Here is a 27,558-nt window from a genome sequence, read left to right on the forward strand (position 1 = left end):
ATATCTACTGTCTCCCTTGGGTGTCTTCCCCCTGATTCCAGGCTGCCCCAGTTTTCTTCCCATCCCTGTCCCCAGTTTCGCTTCCCTGTGAAGGGAATCTTTTAGCCCCCATGTTGAGAACCATTGTTCTAAGCCAAGACTTGGGGGAATGAATCACTCTACTGGTAGCTGGGACTAGCTTTGGCACATTGCTGGCAGATCCTGTATTAGATGTTATGTGGCCTTGCCTCCTCTGCCCTAACTGAGATCAGGTTTCCCAGCTCCTGAAGCTGCCTTGCAGTCATGGTGAAATATCTGACACCAAAACCTCAGGGGGCAGGGTCTGTTTCAGCTCACAGTCTTGGAGGGTTCAGAATGTAATCAGTTGGCCCATGTTCTTGGGCAGAGCATCATGGGGGTGAGAGCTTCTCTGGTCTAGGAGGCGCAGGAAGGAGTCATAGCCACCAGCTGGGGACCAGGCCCAGAACATGTGCGCCTTCTGCGGGACATTTCACAACCACTCTGTAACTGTTCTTACTAATGTTTTCCTTCCGTCAAAATGCTCATGGAAGCTTCCCACTGTTAACACCGTTAATGCATATTTTACTTATTATTCGTACGTGTGCAGGGGGTGGGGTAGCCCGTGGGGGGGTGGGTCAGAGGAGACAACTCTCAGGAGTCAGTTCTCCCCTTCCGCTGTGGTCGTCAGGCCTGTACAGAAAGGGCTTTTACCCACTGAGCCGCCCTGCTGGACCCATTTTACAAAGGAGGAAACCATACTCCTGACAGTCCCAGTGACCGTCAAGCAAAGGCAAGATACAGCCTTGGGGAAGGGACTAGACCATGTTGTTGTTTGTTTTTGCTTTTTTACTCTTTAGGGGAGCCCACCACCCAGCTCCCAAACAAATCACACATGGAGGCTTATTCTTAATTATAAGCCTGGCCTTAGCTTGGCTTATTTCTTGCCAGCTTTCCTTAACTTAAATTATCCCGTCTACCTTTTGCCTCTGGGCTTTTTCCGTTCTCTTACTTCTGTAAATCTTACTCTTACTCTGTGGCTTGCTGTGTAGCTGGGTGGCTGGCCCCTGGAGTCCTCCTCCTCCTCTTCTCTCTTTTCTAGATCTCCTTTCTTTTCCTCTCCTCCCCGATTTCTCCTTCTATGTATCCCGCCTGCCAGCCCCGCCTATTTCTCTCTCCTGCCTCACTATTGGCCGTTCAGTTCTTTATTAGACCATTAAGTGTTTTAGACAGGCACAGTAACACAGCTTCACAGAGTTAAACAAATACAACCCAAACAAAAGTAACACGTCTTAAAATAATATTCTACTACAGGACCAGGCTGGGGTAGGTAGGAGGTGGGGAGGCTCACCCAGGGGGCGGGGCTTCTGAGAGGACAGCAATATCAGAGCAAATGAGCACTGGGCAGAAACACAGGGGAAAGCCTTGCAGTTCCAGGTCATGGTTTCTATAGTAAAGTGGAATGATTGAAAAAGTGTGGTATGGTTTATGCCGGGCAGTGGTGTTGCATGCCTTTAATCCCAGCACTCAGGAGGCAGAGACAGGCAGATCTCTGTGAGTTCAAGGCCAGCCCGGTCTACAGAGTGAATTCCAGGACATCCAGGGCTGCTACACAGAGAAACTCTGTCTCAAAAGACAAACAAAACAAAAAAGGTGTGGTGTTGACACAGTGTGAGTAGGGGGGTATCTTGATTGGCAGTTCAGAACACAGGTGGGATGGGATGATGAGCAAGGAAAAAGAGCTGTGTATATTAGGAGACTTGGAATACTGTGTGGGTGAGCATCCCTCATATGAAATCCTGGGGACCAGAAAAATTCAGAATATATTTTTTAGATTTGAGTTATTTGCATTTGCAAATGAGGCATCTTGGGAGGGACCCAAGGTTAAACAGGAAGTTCATTCGTGCTTTATCTACACCTCAGACACAGCGGGGAGGTAGTTTGTATATGATGTTCACACCTGTGTTTTGACTGTGGCTTGTCACAAGAAGTCAGGGGTAAGCCTGCTGCTTGTCAGCACTGAAGAAGTTTGTGATTTTAGAGCATTTTGAATTTTTGGATTTTTGGTATTCTCAACCTGCATAAAAGAATCATTTAAAACCAGTGGAGAAAGAAGGAACCATCTGTCAGGGTTCAAAGCAATAAGCCAGTCACTGAGAAAATGAAGTCAGATCCTTACCTCACACCATGTAATAGCTAAACTCTAGAGTCTGGATGGACTGACAAACTTCTGTAAGCGTGCTGGGGAAATGCAGGAGAGTGGGCTAAGTAGTCACAAGAAGCAAAGCCAGGAAAGGTTAGTCAATGACCCAGTGAGCTGCAGAAATGTAAGGCAAAAGCAGCTTTATCCATAATTGCCAAAACCTTGGAGCAACCAAGACGCCTTCCTGTAGACTAAGGAACAAACAAACTGTGGTCTGCCCAGACCTTGGACATTTCTTCAGAGATGCCGGGCCCGTGGGTGTGCTGTACAAACAGCAGTCATGGGACTCACCGAGAGTTTTAGTGAATAGCAGTGCTCAGACTTTGGCTCCTCTACAGGAGGAAAGAAAGTGACTACTGAACTGAGGGTGGGGAGAGGCTGTGAGCACTCTGCCTGCCAATCAAACTTCTCTGGAAAACAAAACCTATTACTGAAAAAGAAAGATGCAGAGGGGACAAGCAGTCAGCTTTGCCGTCCATACAACAGCCAGGATTAGTAGCCTGGGTACATAAAGAACCTCTAGCATGCCATAGAGCAAGCCACACATTGTGTGTGTGTGTGTGTGTGTGTGTGTGTGGTATATGGTGTGAGTGTGTATGTGCATGGTGTATGGTGTGAGTGTGTGTGTGTGTGGTGTGTGAGTATGCACAGTATGTGTGTGTGTGTGTGTGTGTGTGTGTGTGTGTGTGTGTGTGTGTGTGTGTTATGTATGAGTATGTATAGTATATGTGTGAGAGTATGTGTGTGGTGTGTGTGTGATATGTGCATGACGTAGTATGGCAGTGTGGTGTGTGTGTGTTGTATGTGTGTGTGGGTGTAGTGTGTGGTATATGTGTGGGGGTGTAGTGTATGTATGTGGTGTAATGAGTACAGTGTGTGTATGTCAGATGTATGTGTTCACGTGGGGCGTTTACATGTATGAATGTCACATGGAGATCCAAGGTTGATGTCTGTGTCTTCCTGTGTTGGTCTCCACCTTTCTCTTTTGAGGCAGGGTCCCTCACTGAACAGCCAGGCCAGCCGGCCAATGAGTTTCAGGGATCATCTCTCTCCGCCCACGCCCCAGAGCTGGACTTGGCTAGCTTTATGTGGGACCTGGATGCAGGTCCCACACTAGCACAGCACAAATTTGATCCACTGAGCATTCCCCAGCTCCCTAAGGAAACAGGTTTAGAAGATGCCCCTGGGCGAGGCTGGAGAGACGCGTGAGTGAGGACAGCACCTGCTGAGCAGTACGAGGACTTGAGCTCCGAAATCCAGAACCCAGGCCTAAGGCTGTGCCCGGTGCTGCGCACACCTGTATCCAGTTCTGATGGGGACAGACACAGAGGAGCTGCTGGGACTTGCTGGCCACCAGCTCAGCTCCAAGTTCAATAACAGACCATGTCCCAAAAGGAATAAGGTAGAGGTCGGTAAACCAGGACACCCAACGTCCTCCTCAACCTCCAGAAGAACCTGCACACGTGTGTCCACACATCACACATTGCACAGACCGTACACACATACATACCACATAGTACACACACCACACACACATACCACACACACCACATACACATACCCACAATACATACATACACATGCCACACTATACACACACATACCATACACTACATACACATACAGACACCACACACACCACATACACATACCCACAACATATACATACATATACCACACTACATACACACACAGACACCACACACACCACACATAGACTCACACACACCACACATTCTACACCCTACCACACACACACACACACACCCTATCACACACATACCACATATACACACAGAGATACACACATACACACTCACACACACACTCACACACACCACACATTCTACACCCTACCACACATACACACACCCTATCACACACACACACCACATATACACACACACACATACACACATACAGACACCACACACACACACACACACACACACACACACACACACACACACACACACAAGACTGAGGAAGGATGCGGCCACACATACTCAAAGAGGAGGAAGCAGGAACAGTTCATAAACAGCACCGCCCAGCTCTGTGGCACTAAGGGACAATAGCACACAGCGTGGCCGTGGGAGGGTTAGATCTTTAGTACCTTACAGCATCAAGCGTTGGTAAGGCCTGGGAGGAGCATTGCGGGGAGCCCCTAAGGGGACTCGTCACCTGCCCTTGGCCTGAGACTGACAACAGCCTGGAATCCTCTGTCTCAGAGCCCTGGGGTCCCGGGTGGAAGGCTGGGGTGAGGGCTGTGGCTCAGCTCACAAGGCCACGGTGTACTCCTCTCCTCTGCTCCACTCTTGGGACTTCACCTTGGGAGCTCAAGGATGGCTGTGGGATGGGGTAAACGGTACACATAGGACTTTCCGTCCCTTTCCGCCTTCCTTCTTTTTAGAGTTGCTAGGTGTTTACCTCCACACGGTGAAGCACGAGGCATCCGCTCCTCCCATCTCCTTGTCTCCTTTACTTCATCTGCCCTCACCACAGTTTCTCATCACCACTTCTTGCTTGCCTTCTCTTTAGCGGCAGGGCCAGGCGTGACAGAAGCAGTGAGGGGGGCACAGCTGCCGTCTAGGCAGCGTGGGAAGAGGCCTGACTATAAGACTGTCTGGAGCCCTGGGAAGACGGCTGTTAGTAAAGTACCTGCTAGGCAAGGGTGAGCACCTGGGTGCAGATCACCAGCACTCACATAAAAAGCTGGGTGAGGTGGTGCACCCCCAATCCCACTGCTAGGGAGGATCTGGGTGGGGTTCACTGGCCAGCTAGTCTTGGCAATTGGTGAGCTCCAGGCTCCACTAGGTGGAGAGCAATAGAAGATGCCCGGTGTTGGCCTCTGCCCCGCCCCCCACACATCTAGACACATACATGCATACATAGTTGATCATAAATGCTTGTATACAACAAACACCAAGAAAAGTTTTTAAAAGAATATTTGGAAGCTAAGTGTGTGGTGGTGACCTCAGAACTCAGGAACTCAGGAGCATAAGGCTGTTAAATTCAAGGCTACGCTGATCTATATGGTAAGGTTTAGGCCAACAACAACAAAACCCAGAACAACATAAAACAAACCACACAACACCACCAACAAAACCCAAGCGAATCTACATCTGAGCCTGTCCTGGCTAGTGTTTTGGTTTTGTTTTTTATCAACTTGACACAAGTTAGAGTCATCTGGGAAGAGGGAGCCTCGACTGAGAAAATGCCCCCATCTGATTGGCCTATAGGCAAGTCTGCAGGTTCTTTTCTTGATTGATGGTTGATATGGGTGGGTCCAGCTTACCGTAGGAGGTGCCACCCCTGGGCAGGTGGTCCTGGGTGCTATAAGAAAGTAGGCTGAGCAAGCCATGAGGAACAAGCCAGTAAGCAACACTCATTTACGGCCTCTGCATCAGCTCCTGCCTCCAGGTTCCTGCCCTGGACTCCAGCCTCGACTTCCCTCCGGGATGGGTGTTACCTGAGAGCTGTAACATGTTGGTCTCCTTTCTTCTTCTCATCAGGACTGTCTCCCTGTAATGAGCATAGTGAAAATGCCTTTCAGCCGTGTAAACACAGCTTAGTCAGGATCCCCACGACACCCACGGCTGTACCTGATAACCAGAACTTAGTGACTTCACTCATTCAAGATAACCAGACTCAGTTCTAGACCCCATGACACCCACTGGACAGCAGCATATAAGAGACCAAGAGCAAGGCTCTGCTCTGCACATTTGGAGAGATCCCACCCTGATCTGCCCTGCTGCTGGAGAGTCTACCCCCAAGATCCTGATCCTCAAATCAGAGACTTCTGTTAGAGACTGGACCTGACCTTCAGCTAAGGTGTGTCGCACAGGCGAGTGGCCTTGGGGAGACAGGCTTAGGACCATAGTTAGGAACTTAGAGCGTGAACCTAGTGTGATGACCGCCAGCATAATAAAACGTAACTTTTGCTATACGACCTATGTACATCTACCTTCTTGCTCGAGACACTCCCTCCTTAAGACTGAGTCCATATCTTAGGGTTGGCCACACAGGAGGCCTTAGATGACAGTCTATAACCCGGTCCCCAAGAGACGGGCTCTGTTTTGCAATTATCCCAGTGGCTGTAAAGATTAGTGCCTGGTGGGCCTCAGATACCAAGGCTGCCCTATCTTGGGTCCCTTGAGATTCCCCCACACGTGACACGATCCTCGGCTTGAGGATGACGGAAAGACTGGAGATTCAGAGAGGTCACGTGCTTAGCCCCAGACCACACAGAGAAAGTGTGTTAGGAAAGAGCCTATCCCCAAAGTCCTCCAGCTCACACTTCTTCAACTGGTGAGTTACCCCCACGTCACAACGCTGCACACGCTCAGAGCTGAACAGTCCACGGACCATTTCCCCCAGCGGCATTCGGCTGTGTCGTGGGTTCCTTTGTGTGTCACTGTAACCACAACACCTGGCAGGAGCAACCTGAGCGAAAAGGTTTACTCTGGCTTGTGGTTCAAGTCCACCGTGGTGGGGGAGGCAGGCTGTGCGGCTCTTTCTTGGCAGCAGGTGTATGGCAGAGGCTGCTCAGGTCCTGGTGGACCAAGAGGCAGAGAGCAAGACAGGTCAAGAGACGGGGATAATGGGTCCACCCTGTGACCTACCACCTTCGGTTGGGCCCCACTTCCTACGGTGTCCACAGTTTCCATAAAAGTACACCCCACCCCACCCCGCCGCAGCAGGAACAAGTGTCCAAAACGTGAGACCATGGGGAGTGGGGACATTCCATGGGGGGCATTTAAGATTCAAACTTACATAAATACCATCCCATTCTTTTCAAAATACTGGTTGTGTTAAAAAGAAACCTGTGAAGTTGATTTTATAACCCTCTGCAACTGTGGTTCCCAACTTTCCTAATGCTGTGACCCTTTAATACAGTTCTTCATGTTGTGGTGACCCCCAACCATAACATTATTTTCATTGCTACTTCATAACTGTGATTTTGCTATTGCTATGAATCATAATGTAAACATCTGTGTTTGCTGGTGGTCTTAGGAGCCCTGAGTAAGGGGTCAGAGACCCACAGGTTGACACTGGAGGCCACTCCTTCCGTGGGGTCTTTCTAACACAGGTGCCAGCAAGCCTGAGTGCAGGCTGAAACCAGTCCGTTGGCTGCTTTGTGATAAAAAGTTTTATTGGGGAAACCCGTAAGCTAACATGTCACCCATAGCCAGTTGGATGAGTTAAATAGTTTTAACAGAGACCACCTGGCCCCCAGCCTCAAATGTTTACTTGTGGCCCCTTTCAGGAACCGGTTTCTAACATGAACCGGTTTGCTTTGCTTAAACTTCTGCAGGGCTGCCCTCGATCCTCTGGACCACCCCACTGCCTCTCAGCCTCTGCTCCCAATAATTAATGTTCCTTCCATGGAGTCCATGCACTCTCAATACTAACAGGCCAGCTGGCAAGTGGCTGTGGGGGGTGGTCCTTAACATGGGGATGAGGTCCTTCCCTGGATCCTGACACCTGCTCTGCTCCACAGGCCTCCTGGGAATGGTCGCGCACATGATGTACACACAGGTGTTCCAGGTCACCGTGAGCCTCGGCCCTGAAGACTGGAGACCTCATTCCTGGGACTATGGGTGGTCTTTCTGGTAAGTGACCTTTGACCTTCAGGTATCAGAGTCTGAGTCGTGCTGGGTACACAAAGGAGTGTGTCAGGATCCTTTGGCTTGTGAATGGCAAAAACCCATGCTTACAAGAACAAGGGTGCTTATTCATTGATTTAACTCAGAAGCCAGGGTGTGGGTGGTGTATGGGACAGGGGTGAGGGGTGGGGGTGGAGGTGGGCACACACAACCATATGGGACTCTGGGTTGTGACAAAATCCTGCCCCATCAATCTGAACAAAGAGACCCTGTGGCTCAGTGGTGGTAAGCAAATTCCCCATGGCCAGTGTGTCCTTCACATGCAGAGATGAGGCCTCCTTCTCCAGCGTGGGCTGAGGTCCTAAACGTCCCTGTGATGGGCACAGGTCCTTTCTTTTCTCCTGAACGGTCATGCAACTGGGGAGTGGCTTGAGGGTAGTGTTTCAGCTCAAGCAGGCCAACCTCTGGAGCTAGGAATGAGTCCCAAGGTGTCTAGGTGGACCGCATGCTGGGTGAGCCCTGTAATGTCTGCTTCAGGCACAGCTGGATCCAGATCCAGTGAGTTCCTCAGGGGCCCAGTCTTTCTCTCTCCCTTCCTCAGTCTCTCATAGCTTCAGTCTCAGGCAGCTTTCCTCACAGTGGTGGTAAAGATGGTTGCCAAGCACCACTCCAGAACACCTTACAAATGTACTACAAATAAAAGGGGCAGGGTGAGGAATGGGGGCGGGGGTAGGAAGTGGGGGTGGGAGTGGTTTCGTTGGCTTATGTGATCATCCATGAGCCAATGATTTAAATCCTGGGGAAATGAGAAGGATCTGAAGGGTTGTACCTGAGTCACATGGTCCAGAGCATCCCTTCCACAGGGAGTGGAGAGATTCACAAGGACACAGGCCTTGCCCTGGTGGCTGGGGACAGACGTTGGCTGGGTTATTCACCTTATTTCCTGAGCGCTGTGGCTCTGGACACACAGTGGCTAGTCTGTGGCCTTTCTCCACAGTGCTGGAGATGCAGCAGTGGTGGCTCAGGTCCCATGGGTCCTAACAGGGTTCTGGGTCAATACTTCAGGGAGACTTGGGGGGAACTCAAGAAACCTGACTGAGGAGCGCAGCCCCAGCAGCAGAAAGGAACGGACGGAGTCCAGGTCTGGTGCTCACTGGTGATGAGCGACAGGTGTTCTAGGCATGGTGCTCCAAACCTGCAGCACTCCCCGGACTTCTTAAATGGCTACCACGCAGGGTTTAACATGAACAGTGACCTCCTATTGCCTATGTGGGAACCAAGGCTCAGAAAGGGTAGGCTGCTTGCCCTGGGTCACACAGCTTTCATGCAGCACTGGGATTTGTCTGCACCCCAGGCCACTCAGCAGCCCCTGGGTCCCACTGTAGCACTGGGCTCCCTCCTATGCTGAGCCTGCGGGTTTTGACCATGGACTTGTGTGTTTCCCTCTGGCCTGGCTCCTTTCCCCGCACTGCCTCCCACATAGCACCAGATTCCACAGGACTTATTAAAACCGCCCACTGTGAGGCCTGGATTAAGGCTGACACATCCCTCCTTGTCACAGAGACCTGCAGGACAGATAGCCCCATTTCTCATTCCTTGTCCACTGAAGCCAAAGGAGGCCATCTCTTTCGCTTCATATATGCGAGGCCATTTGTTAAAATTCTTGCCCAAGCCTCCCTGGCTCACTCCAGGCAGGGTGTGAGAGACCAGTGTTGAGGGAGGAAGCCCCAGCCTCCAGCCTGAGGCCCATCAGCAAGAATGGGGCTGAGGACCCTGGGATGGTGAGCATTCAAGGCTGGTGAGCATTCTCTGGCGGACACCCGTGCTGCAGTTGAAGGTCCCCGTGGTTATGTGTGTGGTGCACCCCAGTCTCAAATTGCATCTTGAGCAGCCCAGCAGGAGCCTGTGGCAATGCTGAGGGTGATAGATAGGTCTTAGGATGAGGTCAAGTTCAAAGCTGCCAGCTGTAGATGATTGTCAAGTCCCTTAACCCCTGTGTGTCTCAGCATTGTCAACTGTACAATAGAGACTGCCACTTCTACCTCCTGGGTGGCAGCCCATTCATTCTCTGTTGATGGATAGAGTACATCACCCAACAGCTCCTGGGTTCAAGGAAAACTGCATTAACTCATATGGCTTTGCAGGTTGGTCCTAGCTTGCAGACTTCCGTAAAAATCTGGTTCACATCAGTGGGAGACAGCTCAGAACAATGCTGGCTAGCAGTGGCTGGTGGCCAGAGCAGCTTCTTGTGCATGGTGGCCGGTCCCTAGGGACAGTGTCCCATGATCAGCATTTCAAGAGACCCAGGTGGAAACTGAAGGCTTTGTGTGTGCGGTCCTGTGTCACTATGTAGCACTCTGTGGCCCAAGGCCAGGTGCAGGGGCTGTGGCCCTTGATAGCAGCTCTCATAGACAGAAGCAAAGAAGTAAGGCCATGCTTTGGGGTCACCCAGGCTGAGGTAGTCACTCAGGCTTGACAGGCGTGTTGGTGTGTGCGAGGCCAGCTTCTAGTATCCATGCAAGGCAGATGTTTTGTGAACAACAGTGGTCATGAAGGATACCCCAGCCACCAACATTCAGTGTCACATAACCCGATGTCCACCTGCCCACATCTGGGGGAGTACTCCAAGATGCTCTTCCCTATGCCGTCTCTGCTCTCCTTAGCCCACCCAGAACATTCTAGGCAAGACAGTGGTGGGCGTCCAGCTGGGGGTAAGGACTGGGTAGAGTGAGAGCTGAGTGGGCCGACAGCCCCAGACAAGACTTGGTGAGTGGCTGCCTCAGCCTGCCTTTGCCTCCCAAGGAGTAACTGGTCCCACTTCTGGGATCAGAAAGTTAGTGACCGTGTGGCGTGTGTGTCCCTGGGGAGTCCCATTGTTAGCCTCAGAGGCTGCCTGCTGCCTGAAACACCAGTCAGCCTGTGGAAGGCTTGCTGGGCCTGAAACTAAACGGGTAGTTTTCTAATATCTGCAGCGCTTAGACGGTCAGGTGGCAGCACCGGTGTCCGGCTTGTGGCCTGTTGGAAGACCTGTCTGTCTGGCCTGTGTCTAACCATCCATGTTGGGTGGTGACATTGTAGCTCAGGCAGGACAGTGACTGACCTCTGCCCTCCAGTTCTCCCCAGTCTCCACCATGAGCTAACTATTGCTCCTCACTTGCCCGACCCTGCTGGGAGGACCAAGAGAATACAGATGTAGTCCTGAACAAACATTTTCTTTCTGTTCTGCCCTTGATCAAAATGCCGGGGAGAGAGGGCTTCTTGACTTAGCACAACACATGTAGCAAATCCCATCCCAAGCAGTCTCTCTGAAGACTGTAGATTAGAACAGCCAATCCTAGTGTAGACCAGAACAGCCCTAGTGTAGACCAGAACAGCCCCAGTGTAGACCAGAACAGCCCTAGTGTAGACCAGAACAGCCCTAGTGTAGACCAGAACAGCCCTAGTGTAGACCAGAACAGCCCTAGTATAGACTAGAACAGCCCTAGTGTAAATGAGAACAGCCCTAGTATAGACGAGAACAGCCCTAGTGTAGATGAGAACAGACCTAGTATAGACCAGAACAGCCCTAGTATAGACTAGAACAGCCCTAGTGTAAATGAGAACAGCCCTAGTATAGACGAGAACAGCCCTAGTGTAGATGAGAACAGCCCTAGTATAGACGAGAACAGCCCTAGTGTAGATGAGAACAGACCTAGTATAGACCAGAACAGCCCTAGTATAGACCAGAACAGCCCTAGTATAGACTAGAACAGCCCTAGTGTAAATGAGAACAGCCCTAGTATAGATGAGAACAGCCCTAGTGTAGATGAGAACAGCCCTAGTATAGACCAGAACAGCCCTAGTGTAGACCAGAACAGCCCTAGTGTAGACCAGAACAGCCCTAGTATAGACCAGAACAGCCCTAGTGTAGACCAGAACAGCCCTAGTGTAGACCAGAACAGCCCTAGTATAGACTAGAACAGCCCTAGTGTAAATGAGAACAGCCCTAGTGTAGACCAGAACAGCCCTAGTATAGACGAGAACAGCCCTAGTGTAGACTAGAACAGCCCTAGTGTAAATGAGAACAGCCCTAGTGTAGACTAGAACAGCCCTAGTGTAGACCAGAACAGCCCTAGTGTAGACCAGAACAGCCCTAGTGTAGACTAGAACAGCCCTAGTGTAGACTAGAACAGCCCTAGTGTAGACTAGAACAGCCCTAGTGTAGACTAGAACAGCCCTAGTGTAGACTAGAACAGCCCCAGTGTAAATGAGAACAGCCCTAGTGTAGACTAGAACAGCCCTAGTGTAGACTAGAACAGCCCTAGTGTAGACTAGAACAGCCCCAGTGTAGACTAGAACAGCCCTAGTGTAGACCAGAACAGCCCTAGTGTAGACCAGAACAGCCCTAGTGTAGACCAGAACAGCCCTAGTGTAGACTAGAACAGCCCTAGTGTAGACTAGAACAGCTCTAGTGTAGACGAGACCAGCCAGCCCTAGTGGCACATTCTTGGAATCCTAGGTGGTGCCAGGAGGATTATGAATTTGAGTCCAGCCTGGGCTACATAGGAGATCACACACACACACACACACACACACACACACACACACACACACACACACCTAAAAGTCCCTGAGAGGCTAAACAGTTCAGCCCAGGCCACACGAGAAGAGTGAGTTGGGTCCCCGAAAAGTTTGTCTCCTGGCCTAGAGGTGACCCTCTGCACCGAGCCCCCTGTCCCCTGGGATAAGGGAGCCCCACTGGTTCTCTTCCTTCCCATCTCCCTGATGTCATGGGAGCTGGGCCCTCCGGGCTGTTTCCTTGCTGAGGGCTACTGGACCCCCATTCTGCAGGCTGGTCCCAGCAAGTACCTCTGCTGCAGTACTCTAGGATTGCCTGAGGGCCCCAAGGCAATGTGGGAGTTTTGCTGGGTTGGCTGGTGTTCTTTCCAGAGGCTGTGGTCAGCAGAAACTCTGGCCTCCTTTTCTCTAAGATCAGGACAGCTAACAGGCTACAGCTGCCCACAGGTGCCCTGGGAGGCTCCAAGAGCCTACAGTCATTTTGCTCCTAATGCTCCTGGGCTCAGAGGGTGGCCTGGGTTAGGCATTTGTGCCCTGTCCCTACAGTGAGCCTGTGCCCTCAGTCTGCAACTGTCTGTGGGAGTCCCCCTTGATGCTCTGTTATTATCCCCCCTCTATGCAGGGCCTGGGGTCCATTGCCAAGTGGCAGATGGATGCCTTCACATCTACTCTCCAGCATGCCTCTGTGACTCCCAGGGGACAGAGGAGGTGGAAAGCCACACTCTCCTGTCACATCACCCTCTCTCTTGTCCCCAAGTATCCACTGTGCTCTTAGCTGTGACCCCCCAAGCCAACCACCCCTATACTTCCCTGCACCAGCTGAGCAGTGTGATGCAGACACTAGAAGTTTCCAGGCCCAGAGACTTCAAGCTGTTCCATGTGCAGGTATCCCGGGGGTCTGGGGAAGAGGGACTGGAAGATCAGAGTTGGTGGGATGCAGTCTGAGCCCCACGCCGGCACACCAGGGAACAGTGTCTTCTTATCTGCTTTTTACCAGTTTTTATTGTCTCTGTGTTAACTCATTTGTTTATCCATTCCCCAATTTATTTATTGAGTACCTGCTGTGTGCCAGGCACTGTTCTAGGTGACGTGGCGTAGCAGTGAAGCAGACGGAGCATTTGGGTGTGTGAGGGGAGGGGTAACCACACACAAAGCAGGACTTCCACTTCTAGGAAGTCAGGGAGGACACGTCTCCCCCTGCTCTTACTCTACACAGCTCAGTCCTTGGATGGGCCTCAGTAAACAGACCTGGAAGATTCTGGAAGGTGGAGAGAAGCCGGGAGACTAGAGGGAGGAGTAGCACTCAGATGTGCCCTCCTCGTGCGCAGATCCCAGAGTTGGAGCTGATGGAGTGGACAACACAGACATGTCAGAAGGCACAGACAGAATGACAGCCAAGGGTCAGGAAGGGTCACAGTCCTGGTCACTTCTCCTGTCACTATGATAAACTGGCCAAAAGAACTCCAGGGAGAAAGGGTCTATTTCAGCTCACAGCTTGAGGCAGTCCATCCTGGGAGGTGGAGGCGGCAGGAGCTGGAAGCAGCTGGTCACATCACACCCACAGTCGGGAAGCTGAGAGCGACAAATGCTCGCTTGGCTCACCCTCTCCCTTCCATGCTGCCCAGGACTAGCGCCCAGGGAAGGGTGCCGTCACCAACGGCTGGGTCTTCTCACCTCAAGTGACTTATCAACATAGTTCCTCACCGGCATGTCCAGAAACTGAATAATGCCTCACAGGTACGCCTAGAGGCTGTCTCCTAGGGGATTTCAGGTCCTGTCAGACAATTAACACTAATTCTCATCAGCTGCTAATGGAGATGAACACTTTAAGGCCAAATTTCCCTGCTCCAGTCACACCGCTGTCCCCACCCAGGAAATCCCACCTGGGTTCCCCACCCTGGGCAGCACAGATGGAGCTGAGGTGTTCCCTTAGCAGACCTGACTGAGGCCCCCAGCTTCCTCATTTGCTGAGTGGTAGCAGAATAAGGAGCCCCACTCACAGGTCAGCAGCAAGGCCTCCCACTCAGTGATGCGAAGACCATGTGGGATGTGTGGACTAGACTCTCACAGGTATGACAAACACCCCATGCAAACCCCTTGGAGGCATCAGTGGGGAGCCAGGGATTTTGCCAGCTTTCCCTGTGGTGATGAAACCACCCTCCCCATGGAGCCATAGAAGGCCACAAGGAGCCGGATGACACACTCTTGCTTGTCCCTGCCAGGGTGTGTCAGTATCGAGGTGTGATGAGCAGCAGGAAGGTCAATCCTTGCCCAGCAGAAGTCAGGAACCCTTACCACCTTGAGCGGCAGTGGTGGCCTAGTGGGAAACTTTGATTCTTACACCTACTTCCTAGTTTCCAGGTGGGGCTCTCATTTTCCGTGCCACAATGTGATCAAAGGAAGCCAGCTGAAGCAGAAGGATCAAACCAGACCCAGGATCTCAGCAGAAATGCCCCAAATGAGCCAGATGTGATGGCTTACCCCTGTAATCCCAGAGTTTGGCAAGGCTAAGGCAGAAGGATCAATGTGAGTTTTAAGCCAACCGGAGCTACATGGTAAGGTACAGGTCAGCTAGGGTTGCAGGTTAAGACCATCTCAAACAAACATGCAGGAATGTTTATAGACCATCCATCCAACGACAGCTGAATGTGCATTGTTAAAGTAGCATGCCAAGACTACATCCTGGGCCATTAACAAACTCCAAGTGTTAAAAAAATAATAGGGAAGCCAAGTGGTGGTGGTACACACCTTTAATCCCAGCACTCGGGAGGTAGAGGCAGGTGGAGCTCTGTGAGTTCGAGGTCAGCCTGGTCTACAGAGTGAGTTCCAGGACAGGTGCCAAAGCTACACTGAGAAGCCCTGTCTCAAACAACAACAACAACAACAAACCAAACAAACAAAAAAAACAAAATAATAAGGAGAAAAAAAATCAAATAAAATGTGTTTTTGACCACAGAGAAATCAAAGATGGAAGAAAATCAGGAACCACTTGTAAACTAAAGAACACACTTCTCAACAGTCCCTGAACCACAGGAGGGGCCTCAAGGAAAACTTTAAAGTACATTGAAGTGAAAAAATTAAAATACATCTCAAAACTGTGGAGCCAAAGTAGCACCGAGAGGATAAAGAACAGTGCTGAATGGTTCCTTATCAAAGAGGAAGAGTGGGATGGGAGGGGCAGCTCAGTGGTTAAGAGCGCTTGCTGCTCAGTCATGAGGACCAGAGTTCAGATCCTACCTCCTACATACACAACCCCAGCTCTGAGTAGGGCAGAGACAGTAAGATCAATGGAGCTTCCAAACAAGCCATGAAAACACAGGCCACATGTTCAGGGAGAGGCCCCGCCTCACAGGAATAGGCAAAGAGGGGCGGGGCGGGGTGGGGGAACTACTTGATGACTTCTGGCCTCTGTGCACACACATGCGTGAGTACCTGCACACATGTGCGCATGTGGCCATGCACACTAACACAGACACACACACATGAATTAACAAATGAGTCTTTTTTTAAAAAAAGGGAAAGTGTTTTAAACCAGTTGTGAAAGTTTTTACTTGAAAATTGTTAAAAAAAAAAAAAAAGGAGCAAAATAGTTCCAAAACAAGCAAAATAAAGAACAGAAATCAGCAGAATTGAAAATGAACAACAGCAAAAAAAAAAAAAAAAAAAGGTAGGGAAAAAATCAACGGAGCAAAAATTCTGCTTTTTAGAAAATATGACGAATAAAATTGACAGACCCTTAATGTTTTCACAACTAAAATGAGGTACAGCCACGACAGACCCTGAGAACATCAGAACATGGCAAGATCGTAGTACGCAGCCATGACAGACCCTGAGGACTTCAGAACATGGCAAGGCCATGGTACATGTGAACTTGACAACTGGATGGGACAAGGCAGTCCTTGTAAAAGCACAGACTGGTACTTCTCATCCAGCAGGAAATAATGGGTTATTCCAGTTTGGACATTCCAGTAACCACTAAGAACATTGAAATAATAGTTTTTAAATGCTCAAAAGGAAATCTCTAGGGCCACATGATCTTATTGGGATATCTTGCCAAATATTTAAATAAGAATTAATACCTATTTTCTGTCAGATAATAGAAGACGAGAGACTGTTTAGCAATTTGTTTTATGAGGTTAGTGTTATTCTGATATTAAAACCAGACAAAGACAGCGCCAAAGAAGTAAGGCCAGGCAGCATGGTGCACACCTTTAATCCCAGCACTCGGGAGGCAGAGCCAGGGGGATCTCTGTGAGTTTGAGGCCAGCCTGGGCTATAGAGCGAGATCCAGGACAGGCACCGAAACTACACAGAGAAACCCTGTCTCGAAAAACAAAAACAAAAAAAAAAAAGTAAGACTAATAGCAATCTTGAATATAGTTTTAAAAATCCTTCACAAAAGAATAACAAGCAGGGGTCTGGAGTATGAGAGAGGATGCATATACCATATTGAGGAGAGTTACTCAGTGATGAAGGATTTGAAACTCAGTCAGTGCCATCTACCACATTAGCAGCCAAAGGAGGAACATCACATGATCATATCAACTGATATGTAAAAAGCCCCTGAGCTAGTTCATGTTCTTAGAAATTCTCCCAGAAAATAAAGATGAATGGGGAATTTCAACCTGACACCAAAAACTGATAAGCACCTGTAGATAAGCGTTGAAATAATGTTGAAGGACATTTTCTCTGTGATGTTGAAAACACCACTGTTACTCAACTGGAAGTTCTGGTAGCACAATTAGGTATAAAAGGCAATAAAAGCCATACGGATCAGAAAGGAATATACAGATAATGATTGTCTATGCAGAAATAGCCAAGAAACCTGTCAAAAACTTCTCACACTGGATTGGCGAATTAAGCACAGCCTTAGGTTATAAGAAGCAAACACAGAGTCAGTTTTATTTCTGTCAACTTGCAATGAAAAATTTGGACACAAAATAAAATCATAATGATATTTATACTAGAAAGAAAATTAAATGCATAGGCTTTAGACCAATAAAGCATTTCTAGAACTCATATGCTAAAAACTGAAAAACACCAATGAAAGAAATCACTGATCCTAATAAGTAGACCATGTTCATGAATCAAAACACTCAACATGAGGTCCATAGCAATTCTCAAAGTGGAATACAGGCTTAATATGACTTTTGTCAAAATTTTAGTATGACTTATACATATGGATAGGATATTTTAAAATGTAGATGGAAATGTAAAAGAAATAGAATAGCTAAAAAAAATTTAAAAGAAGGATAACGTAGGGTGACTCAGTTTACCCAATTTCAAGACCTCTTACAGTTATAGTAACCCATATTGATGTTAGTGTATGTGTGTGTGTGTGTGTGTGTGTGTGTGTGTGTGTGTGTGTGTGTGTGTGTGTAGGGGGGTGTAGACACATCCATCAATGGGACAAAACCAAGGGACTCGGGAACAGACCCAAGAACACGCCCACCTAATTTTTGACAAAGGCACTAATCAGTTCAGTGGAGTGAGGACAAGCTTTTCCACAAATGGTGCTGGAGTTATTGGACACCCATAACAGAAAAACAACCTTCATCTAAATGCTGCATTAAAACAAATCACAGGCCTAAGCAGAAGATGTAATATTACAAAAGTTTTAGAAAAATATAGGAGGAAAACCGTTGGGGACGAAGGCTCAGCAAACATGTTTAGATTTCACATCAAAAGCATAAAAGGAAAAATCAACCAATCGGATTTCCTCAACGTGAAACCCTTGTTCTGTGAAACTGTCGAGACGTGCTACACTGCAAGAGAGTATCTTTAAACTGCACATCTGATACGGGGCTAACTCTGATGGGTGTTTTGAAAGAGAAATGCCCCCCATAGGCACAGGTATTTGAACACTTGGCTCCCAATTGGTGGTGCTGTTTGGGGGTTAAGGTGGTACAGCCTTGCTGGAGGAAGTACATCCCTAGGGGCAGGCTTTCAGGCTGTATATTCTCACCCTACAGTTCCTCTTTTCTGACTGTGCTGCCGTTGAGGGTGTGAGTTCTCAGCTTCCTGCTCCAGTCTCCAGACCTGCTGCTGTCATGCCTTGATGGACTCTTAACCCTCTGGAACCATGAGCCCAAATAAACTCTCTCTTCCTTGAGTTGCCTTTGGTCATGGTGTTTTATCACAGTAACAGAAAAGCAGCTAACCCACCCAGTACATATAAAGAGCTGAACTCTGAAAACAAAGAAGACAGCAAGAGCAACAAAACCTCCCAATTAAAAAGTGAACCGGTAAGAAGGTGTGCAGATCGCAAACAAGCAAATGAAAAGTTCAACACCTTTAGCCATTAGGAAATGCACATTAAAGCCATGATGAGCTAGAACTATATGGCTCTTAGACCAGGTGGGGTGTGGAGACACGCACATTCTCAGCAATACAAAGAAAACTATTGATGGATACAACTTGAGTCACTCTCCCAGAGAACTGTGCTAAGTGAAAAAAGCCAGCCTAGACACGCATGCTGTATGGTTCCACCTATATCAAATTCTGGAAATGGCAGGATTCTAGAAATGAAGAACAGATTGGTGGTCACCAAGGACCAGAGGAGGTCAAGGAGAAAGTGTATATAACTCTAAAACAGCAAAAGAAGGGATCCACTGTGCACTGTGACTAGGGAGCACCCTGGTCCTGATATTGTACCACAGCTGAACTAATTTTCTAATATTGGGGGAAACTGACTAAAGACAATTTAACTCCTCCCATCTCTCTGTATGTATTATGGTTTAATTAAATCTATAAGTATCATACAATTCTTAATTAATTTAAAATCAAAGGATAATTAAAGCAGGGAAGGATCCAAGAAAATGACAGGATGTGATGAGGACTGAGGCTTATTAGAGACAATGAGTGGGGGCTGAGGAGGTGACACTGGAGGTGAGAAGTAAACAGTTGGGCTGGGAGCCTGGGAAATGCTTAGATAGTAGAGAGTCCCGGGCTCCTGGGTGGTGGCTGGAATGTGCAATGCTGAGCTAGTTCAGGGTAGTACTTCCTGTGATTGAAGGTGCTGCATGAACAGTAGATGGGGTGTGGACATGGTCTACAGATCAGTCTGCCTTTGTGTCTGCCCAGCAGTTTCTGTTTGCCTCTGCACCATCCCTGCAGCCTGTGCTCCAACCCTGCAGCCTCTGTTCCATCCCTGCAGCCTCTGCTCCATCCCTGTAGTCTCTGTTCCATCCCTGCAGCCTCTGCTCCATCCCTGTAGTCTCTGTTCCATCCCTGCTGCCTCTGTTCCATCCCTGTATTCTCTGTTCTATCCCCACACCCTAGGCTCCATCCCTACATCCTAGGCCCCATCCCTATATCCTAGGCTCCATCACTACATCCTAGGCCCCATCCCTATATCTTAGGCTCCATCCCTACATCCTAGGTTCCATTACTACACCCTAGGCTTCATCCCTATATCCTAGGTTCCATCCCTAAAGCCTAGGCTCCATACCTACTTCCTAGGCTCCCATCCCTATATCCTAGGTTCTATCCCTACAGCCTAGGTTCCATCTCTACATCCTAGGCTCCATCCCTGCAGCCTAGGTTTCATCCCTATATCCTAGGCTCCCATCCCCACATCCTAAGATACATCGCTACATCCTAGGCTATAGCCTAGGCTCCAGCCCTATATCCTAGGCTCTCTATGCCTACAGCCTAGGCTCCATCCCTACATCTTAGGCTCCATTCCTACATCCTAGGCTTCATCCCCACACCTTAGGCTCCATCCCTACAGCCTAGACTCCATCTCTATAGCCTAGGCTTCATCCCTACATCCTAGGCTCCATCCCTACATCCTAGGCTCCATCCCTGCAGCCCAGGCTCCATCTCTGTAACCTAGGCACCCTATTCCTACAGCTAGGCTCTATCCCTACATTCTAGTCTCCATCCCTATATCCTAGGATCCCATCCCTACATCCCAGGCTCCCATCCCTACATCCTAGGTTCTATCCCTACAGCCTAGGCTCCATACCTACTTCCTAGGCTCCCATCCCTACAGCCTAGGCTTCATCCCTGTACCCTAAGCTCCATCCCTACATCTTAGTCTCCACCCTACACCCTAGGGTTCATCCCTATAGTCTAGACTGCATCCCTACATCCTAGACTCCATCCCTGAAGCCTAGGCTCCATCCCTATAGCTTTGGATCATTGCTGTGATAAAGCACTATGTATGAACAACAGCAAACTGGGAGGAAAGGGTTTAGTTCATCTTACTCTTCCAGGAAACAGCTCATCACTAGGAGAAGTCAGGACAGGAACTCAAGCAGAGCTGGAACTGGAGGCAGGAACTAAAGACAAAGCCATGGTGGAGTGCTGTTTACTGGCTCACTCCTCATGGATTGCTCAGCCTTCTTTCTTAGACCACCCAGGACTACTTTGCAGGGGTGATACTGCCACATCAATCAATAATTAAGAAAATGTACCCATAGGTTTGCCTACGTGACAGTCTTACAGAGGCACTTCCTCAATTGTGGTCCCCCCTTCTCAGGTAACTCTAACTTGTGTCAAGTTGACAGTAAACTAGCCAGGACAATCCCTGTGACCTAGGCACCATCCCCAGCCTAGGCATCATTCCTACAGACTAGGCTCCCTCCCTTCAACCTTTTTGCTTTGCTCAGATCTCTGCCTGCAGACTTTCTGCTTTATCCTTTGGCTGGAGTAAAGGCTTAGTTAAAGTTAGTATTTCTGGATGTAAGGACTAAAAATTTACCTCAAAACTAACTTAGGCAAAAGAAGGTGTTTACACAGATAAGTAAATTAGGGCTTCTGTTGCCAGTGGCAGAAACCTAATATGAACTGACTGATGGGGAAAAATCCAAAGAAAAGGATCTGGGTTCCCATGAGCGACAGGTTCAAGGACAATAGCATCGGCTCCTTAATGCCTCTGCTTTCTCCTGGGCCAGCTCTTAAGGCTCAGGTTGGGTGGTGGCAAGATGGTCCCCAGCAGTTCCTGGCAGACAGCTCATCAGCTCAGCAGTCCAGGAGAGATATGAGCTCTTCTCCATAGCTCCAGCCAAAGTTCTGAGATGGTATCTCCTGATCCAGACCTAGGCAGTGGGCCATCCCTAAGCCAAGGGCTGAAGCAACAGGAAGCAACACTTTGATTGGCCAGGCCTAGTCAGGTGCTCATCCCTAGAGGTTGAAGGCAGGCCAGATCCACCTAACCAATGTGGCCTGAGAGTATAGAAGTTCTCTTATCAGAAGCAGGAATGGACACTGGGCAGGCCAAACTAACACACTCCAAAATTCTCCAAACAAATATGTGTCTTCATTCTTAAACCTCAGGTTGTACATTTCCATCATGAGACATCCCAGACTAAGCTGGCATTTCAGCTCCATTGCTTAGGAAAGCACTTGATTGGATCAGCTTTGGCCACAGTCATCTATAATCTCTCTCTCTCTTTCTCTACTCTGTTTCTCCCTCCCTCCTCCCCTCCCTCCCTCCCTCCCTTCCTCCCTCTGTCTCTCTCTGTGTCTCTGTCTCTGTCTCCCCCCACCCATGTGTGTGTGTGTGTGTGTGTGTGTGTGTGTGTGTGTGTGTGCGCAACACATTGAATACTTTAATGGGCATGGAAGTCCTTGGAGAGGCTGACACCTTAAAAATGTCTATTATAGACACCCCAGGCTTCTAGAAGATCTAAATTAGCTCCAAAAGGTGTGAGGAATCTATTAATGGGTTAGGCATGAACGGAAAGAGGTGATTATTGAAGATCCATTTGAGAAAGGTCAAATCTACAGACTTTTCCTTTACGTTCCTTCTGGGGTTTGCTGAGGCTGTTGTCAAGAGGGAGGCAGGGCTGCCCTGATAACAGGGAACTAGGGATGACAATATTTAGAGAGCTACAGGTAGGCTGTAGGCAGGGGGAAACCTGCCGCTCTCAGGCACTGTGGAAGGAGCCCATGAAATGAGACCAGAAGAGATCAGTAGCCTGGATGGAAATCAGGCCGGTGAGAACTGGAGCCAGGCGGGTTCCCCCGACTCCTGGTACTCAATGGGAGTGTACAGTCCAGGTCAGAGGAATCAGGCAGGAGGCCACTTCTACAAAGTAAGGCTGCAGTTAGAGTAGGTTCTCTGGCTTTGGGGTGCACTCATCAGGTAGAGCAGCCAAGCAGCCCCTCTAGAGGAGGGAAGGTAACAGAGGAGACAGCTGAGCAGTCATCAGAGCTTCATCTCCCAGAGGGAGAGCTGGTAGACTGAGTCATAAAGAAGCGGGAGTAAGAATGCCTGCCCAGGTGAGACAGTAGTGACAGTGAGCCTTTCCTGGGTGCCTCTGTGTGCCAGCCACAAGTCTGGTGTGTTAATTCCTGCAACGACCATGCTGTCCACAAGACTGGCTGTGTGGAGTGCGTGGCACTGAGGTCAAGTGTATTTTCCAGGGGCATGAGAGCAAAAGCAACTTAACCCTCACGCTAAACATGCCCCACCTCCTTCTCCAGCATCAATGTCAGTATCTTCAATCATCCCCACTCGAGCATCCCTGCCTCCCACAGTGTGTTCCTGTATCCTGCTGCCTCGTGTCTTTATAGCTTTGTATGTACTGGTCCCTCTTCCCAGAATGTTCTTCTCTGGCCAGGACTTCTTCATCTTACCAGGACCAGTATGGTCATCACTGAATTCTGGATAACTGTCCCTGATTCCCTCTCCTTGCTCTCACAATAATGTGTCTTTGTCACAACGTGAAGACCACTGTCATTCTCCTGGATTATAGTGGAGTGGGAACAAGTCTTAGGGCCTGTAGCTGTGCTAGGTAGACAAATGGTGCATGGATGAGGCTCCTTGTCCCTGCCCACCCTCACTGTGGCATCTTTCTCCTGGTCTCTTGGCAGCTTGGCCTGGGGTTCGTTTACCTGCTGCATGGCGGCGTCTGTCACTACGCTCAACTCCTACACCAAGACAGTCATTGAGTTCCGGCACAAGCGCAAGGTCTTTGAGCAGGGTTACCGGGAGGAGCCGACCTTCATAGACCCCGAGGCCATCAAGTACTTCCGGGAGAGGTCAGTGCATACATGCTCACATCTGGCTAGTGCTAGGATTCTGAAGGCCAGGGCCTGACCTCAGTAGCCCAAAGACCCCATTCAAGACTGGAGCAAATGGTCTGACTGAGATGATCTTGGATCTGGGACAGGCTGGGTAAGAGAGAGTATGGACTTCTGGATTTCTGGGACATCAAATGTTTTGTGGGCATAAGATTGCCTAGGACTGGGTTGGAGAGATGGCTCAGAGGTTAAGAGGTTAAGCTGATCCTCCAGAGGTCCTGAGTTCAGTTCCCAGCAACCACATGGTGGCTCATAACCATCTGAAATGAGATCTGGTGTGCAGGGACACATGCAGGCAGAACACTATACATAATAAATAATCTTTTAAAAAGAGATTGCTTAGGACTTATGTGATCAATTATGGGAAAGTCAAAAAGGAACATGTGAGTGGTAGCTGTTTAAGCCCTGGGCAACTTTAGTTATGATCAGAAGAAGGCTGAACCATGGATGGATGGATGGATGGATGGATGGATGGATGGATGGATGGATGGATGATAGCTGAATGCTTGGGTGGGTAGATTGGCAGTTGAATGGTTAAAATCTGGATAAGTAGGTAAATAAGTAGATGGTAGCAGATGGATGGGTAGATGAATGAGTATATGAACAGATAAGTGAATGAGTGGGTAGATAAGGAGATGACAAATGAGTAGATGGATGAATAGATAGGTAAGTGTTGGATAGGTATACAGGTGAATGGGAGGATGGATGGATAGACAGATAGGTAACTTGTTGGATGAATAGATGGATAATTGAGTGATTGGATTATTAGGTGATTGGATGGATGGATGGATAATCAGGTAGGTGATATATAGACAGGCAAATGGGTAGATGAGTTAGATGGATACATCTATGGAAGGAGTAATACATGGCACAATAGGTAGGTATGTGTGTGGAGGATGGATGTCAGGATTTTAAAAGCTGGAGACCCCGTTATGCTGGACTCCTCTCAACTGTTCTTCTGAAGGCCCTCAGAGCATCAGCTGGGGGAACCCTGGTATTTGGGGTGTCCTCTATCCAGCCTCAGTTCAGTGGTTCTGAGTCCACCTTCTTCTTTCTTCCTATGTCCTAGCTCTATCCAAAGTCACTCCTGTGGGCTGGCTACTACCTGCTGCTGTGCCTGGCTTTAGCTGCTGGAATCTCTTCTGGGCCATGAAAGGCCCTGCCCTCACTACCACCTCCTGCATGCCCAGGAAGCAGGCCCCACCCTCATGGCCAGTGCTGCCCCCTCTGTCCACCTCCTAGGCTGGCAGGGGCTGATAACAGCAGAGGCAAAGGCAGAGATACTCTGTCTCCCGTCCTGGCCACGCACAGCCCATCCTGCCTGAGCTCCTCTGCTGTGGGAGTCTAAGAAGAGCAGATCTGGGCCTGGGGTCTCCACTCTCAGTGCTTTCCCTGGGCGCTTCTGTTTTCCCCCCAGTGCTGGGGGTAGAATCCAAGGCCTCATGTATGCTAACACCATTCTCCCACTGAGCTTCACCACAGCCCACACCACCTTCCCCTGAGTGGAGGCCTAGACAGAGCCAGCCAGCAATGGCTGCCTCACATAGCTGGGCCAGGTCCTGTGTCTAGGCATCTAGCAGCATGCTTGTGACCTCCCAGTGAGCATTGTTTGCTTCATTTGATAGACGAGACTCAGAGATGTAAAGACATTTATTTAAAACCACACAGTAATGGAGGAAATGGGCCCAGGTCTGTGCAGCTCAAAGTTTAAACCTTTCCAGGCTGACCACATCCCCGCAGATCAGGCCACTCAGGGGAAGAAGCAGACTTAACATCAAACCCAGGCACCTGCTTGTGTCCACACAAGTGTTCTCAAACCATGGACATGTTTGCCCAGTGCTCACAGACGTGTGTATCTGGGGGTGGGAGTGGGGCTCTTACTGCAGGTATGTGGGACTCTTTGTGACTCAGGAGTCAGCCTTCTCAAGGGCATGGTGCCTGCTAGAGTGTCCAGGAGGCTGTCAGGAGTGGTGGACAAAGGCCTGGGCCTCCCCCCATAGGAGGAACTACTGCACCTAGCGTGCTCTCAGTGGAACCCGAGCCCTGAGTGGGAGCCTGCCCATGAGCACGCCTTTCCTGATCTCTCCCTTCTTGTCCCCTTTCTCTTCTCCTTGTGTTTCTTGCAACCACCTTCTAGGTGAGCCCTGTACCCAGTCCTTGAGTGCAGGGTGAGGAGTGAGGGAAGGATGAGGTAAAAAGCAATACTTTCAGTGGGTGGAGCTGGGTCTCCCCAGGGGAATGCCCTCAGCGTATGCAGAGGACCAGAGGGGAAAGGCTGGGCAATGAGGCCCTTTCAGGCAGAACATGTATACCACATGGAGTGGAGGGCGGGCCCCTCTCTGATTATTCCAGACCTTTCCTCTGCCTCATCCTTTCTCCCATGGGCACTCTAAGACTTCCTTATCCCAGGGCTTTATACTCTGGTGCTCCATTTGGGGTGCACATCAGCTCACCCATCTTTCTGGTCACTTCTCTGCATGTGTGCCCCACATACCTATGCTGGGGCTAGTATCACCTGGTGCCACTCACAGTACCTGAACCCCCAGGATTGTACCAGAAACCTAGTAGGAACTCATGGGGTGCTTTCCTGGTGATCCGGTGATCTTTGAGAAGTCTGGATGCTGCCTCCCTCCCTTTTGCTTGGCATTTAGCTCCAGCCTCGTTGTCTGCAGACAGTGTCCTGGTAGGGAGGAGGCTGTTCATTCCCAGCACAGTCAGGAGCTTGTCCCAGCCCAGGCATCAGTAGCCAGGACTGGAAGGGGGCAACACTCAGTGCTTAGAGCTGTGGTGAAGGGCCTGAAGCCCCCGGTGCCCCATTAACACTGAGACTGCTTGTCACACTTCGATAGGATCCATCTGGGGCTTGCACCCTGCATTGCTGAGGGAGCAGCAGCTCAGACCATGTGCACCTCACCCAGGCAGCAGCTTCTTCTCATCAAGCCACAGTTCCTGCAGCCCCGGATTGCTCAGGCCCACGATGAGTGCTTCGCAGCATATGTGCGGAATATCACTTTGCACATTCATAACTTAACATTATGCAGAGGTTCATCAAATTTGATTTCCCTTCCCTCCGAGGAGAGTGTTTCAGCTCTGCTGCTCTGTTCTATTTTCTTCCTTTTTTTTTTTTTTTTTTTTTTGTTCTGCTCTTTGCCTACAAGCAGCTCAGAGCACATGGCTTTGTTGCTTGGCTTTCGCAGGGCAGGGCAGCTGAGAGCAGGACTGGAAGCCCCCGGCAGTGAGACACACAGAAGGAAGACCGATGGGAAGCAGAGGGTGTCATGGGCTGATTTGTTCCTTTATTTCTGTGTGACCTGGCTCTAGGCACCAAACAACTCTGGGCTTGTGTCTTCTGCACACGAAGGAAGAATCCAGAGCGCTTGGCATCTGGGAATGATGATGGTTTGTTCCCCTGTCGTATCCTGGGTCCAGGGCCTGGCATGCAAAGGCTGGTGTGTGTGTGTGTGTGTGTGTGTGTGTGTGTGTGTGTGTGTGTGTGTGTATGTGTGTATCCCTGTCCCTTCTCCTAATGGCCTTGTTGGGCCTCCGAGTGCAGCAACCCCCTGTGATGGAGGCAGGAAAGTGCTCCAGATGGATCACTGATGATTTTGCCACAGCTCGACCTGACCCATACACCCTAAACACCCCAAATGTGACTCCATTGATTCCCACTGCATCTCTAGGAGGTGTGGGTCAAAATGTCATCCCCATTCTACAGATGCCAAGTTGAGGCACAGAGACATTCAGTGATTTGTCCAAGGCCATGCCGCTGGCTAGTGCCATCCCAGGCCACATAGTCACCATGGCATTTAATCTAGGGCCTGATGATGAGTGTGTGGCAGGTACAGAGCAGAGAGGGGTGGTGAGGGGTCTCCAGGTGGAGGAGCCACAGTGCGGGAGGCAGGCAGGCGCATGTAGGTTGGGAAGTGTGCGCATCTGGTAGGATGGCGGCCATAGCAGGGTGCTGGCTCCTGGTACCCCCATTGCCATCCTTAGGAGAGGAGCCTGTGTCCCACTCTATCCATCCTCCTGAGGTCTGGGGACAAGTGGCTGCCCTGGGCAGATGGGCTTGGGCTGTCCCTTCCTACTTTGCCCCCATTGCCACCTAGGTCCTTTTGGAATGTTCTTTCCTTCAGAAGTGTGAGGGGCTCTTAGGCAGGTTCT

The 27,558-nt window shown here is 49.7% G+C and overlaps 1 protein-coding gene across 4 annotated transcripts in view; it reads left to right on the top strand.

Moving 5' to 3' along the window:
* The window catches only part of Gsg1l (GSG1 like), a 197,316-nt gene that overhangs the window by 146,174 nt on the left and 23,584 nt on the right, over window positions 1-27,558 (top strand). For 3 of the 4 annotated variants that reach the window (XM_052763274.1, XM_052763273.1, XM_052763276.1), the window contains 2 exons: window positions 7,701-7,812; window positions 23,188-23,355. In XM_052763274.1, coding sequence (XP_052619234.1) covers window positions 7,701-7,812; window positions 23,188-23,355 — 280 coding nt within the window. The remainder of the gene's footprint in view (window positions 1-7,700; window positions 7,813-23,187; window positions 23,356-27,558) is intronic. The other variant, XM_052763275.1, reaches the window with a different exon arrangement.

Source organism: Peromyscus californicus, unplaced genomic scaffold (assembly GCF_007827085.1).
Source record: "Peromyscus californicus insignis strain IS unplaced genomic scaffold, ASM782708v3 Scaffold_4__1_contigs__length_199733344, whole genome shotgun sequence".
Lineage (NCBI taxonomy): Eukaryota > Metazoa > Chordata > Mammalia > Rodentia > Cricetidae > Peromyscus > Peromyscus californicus.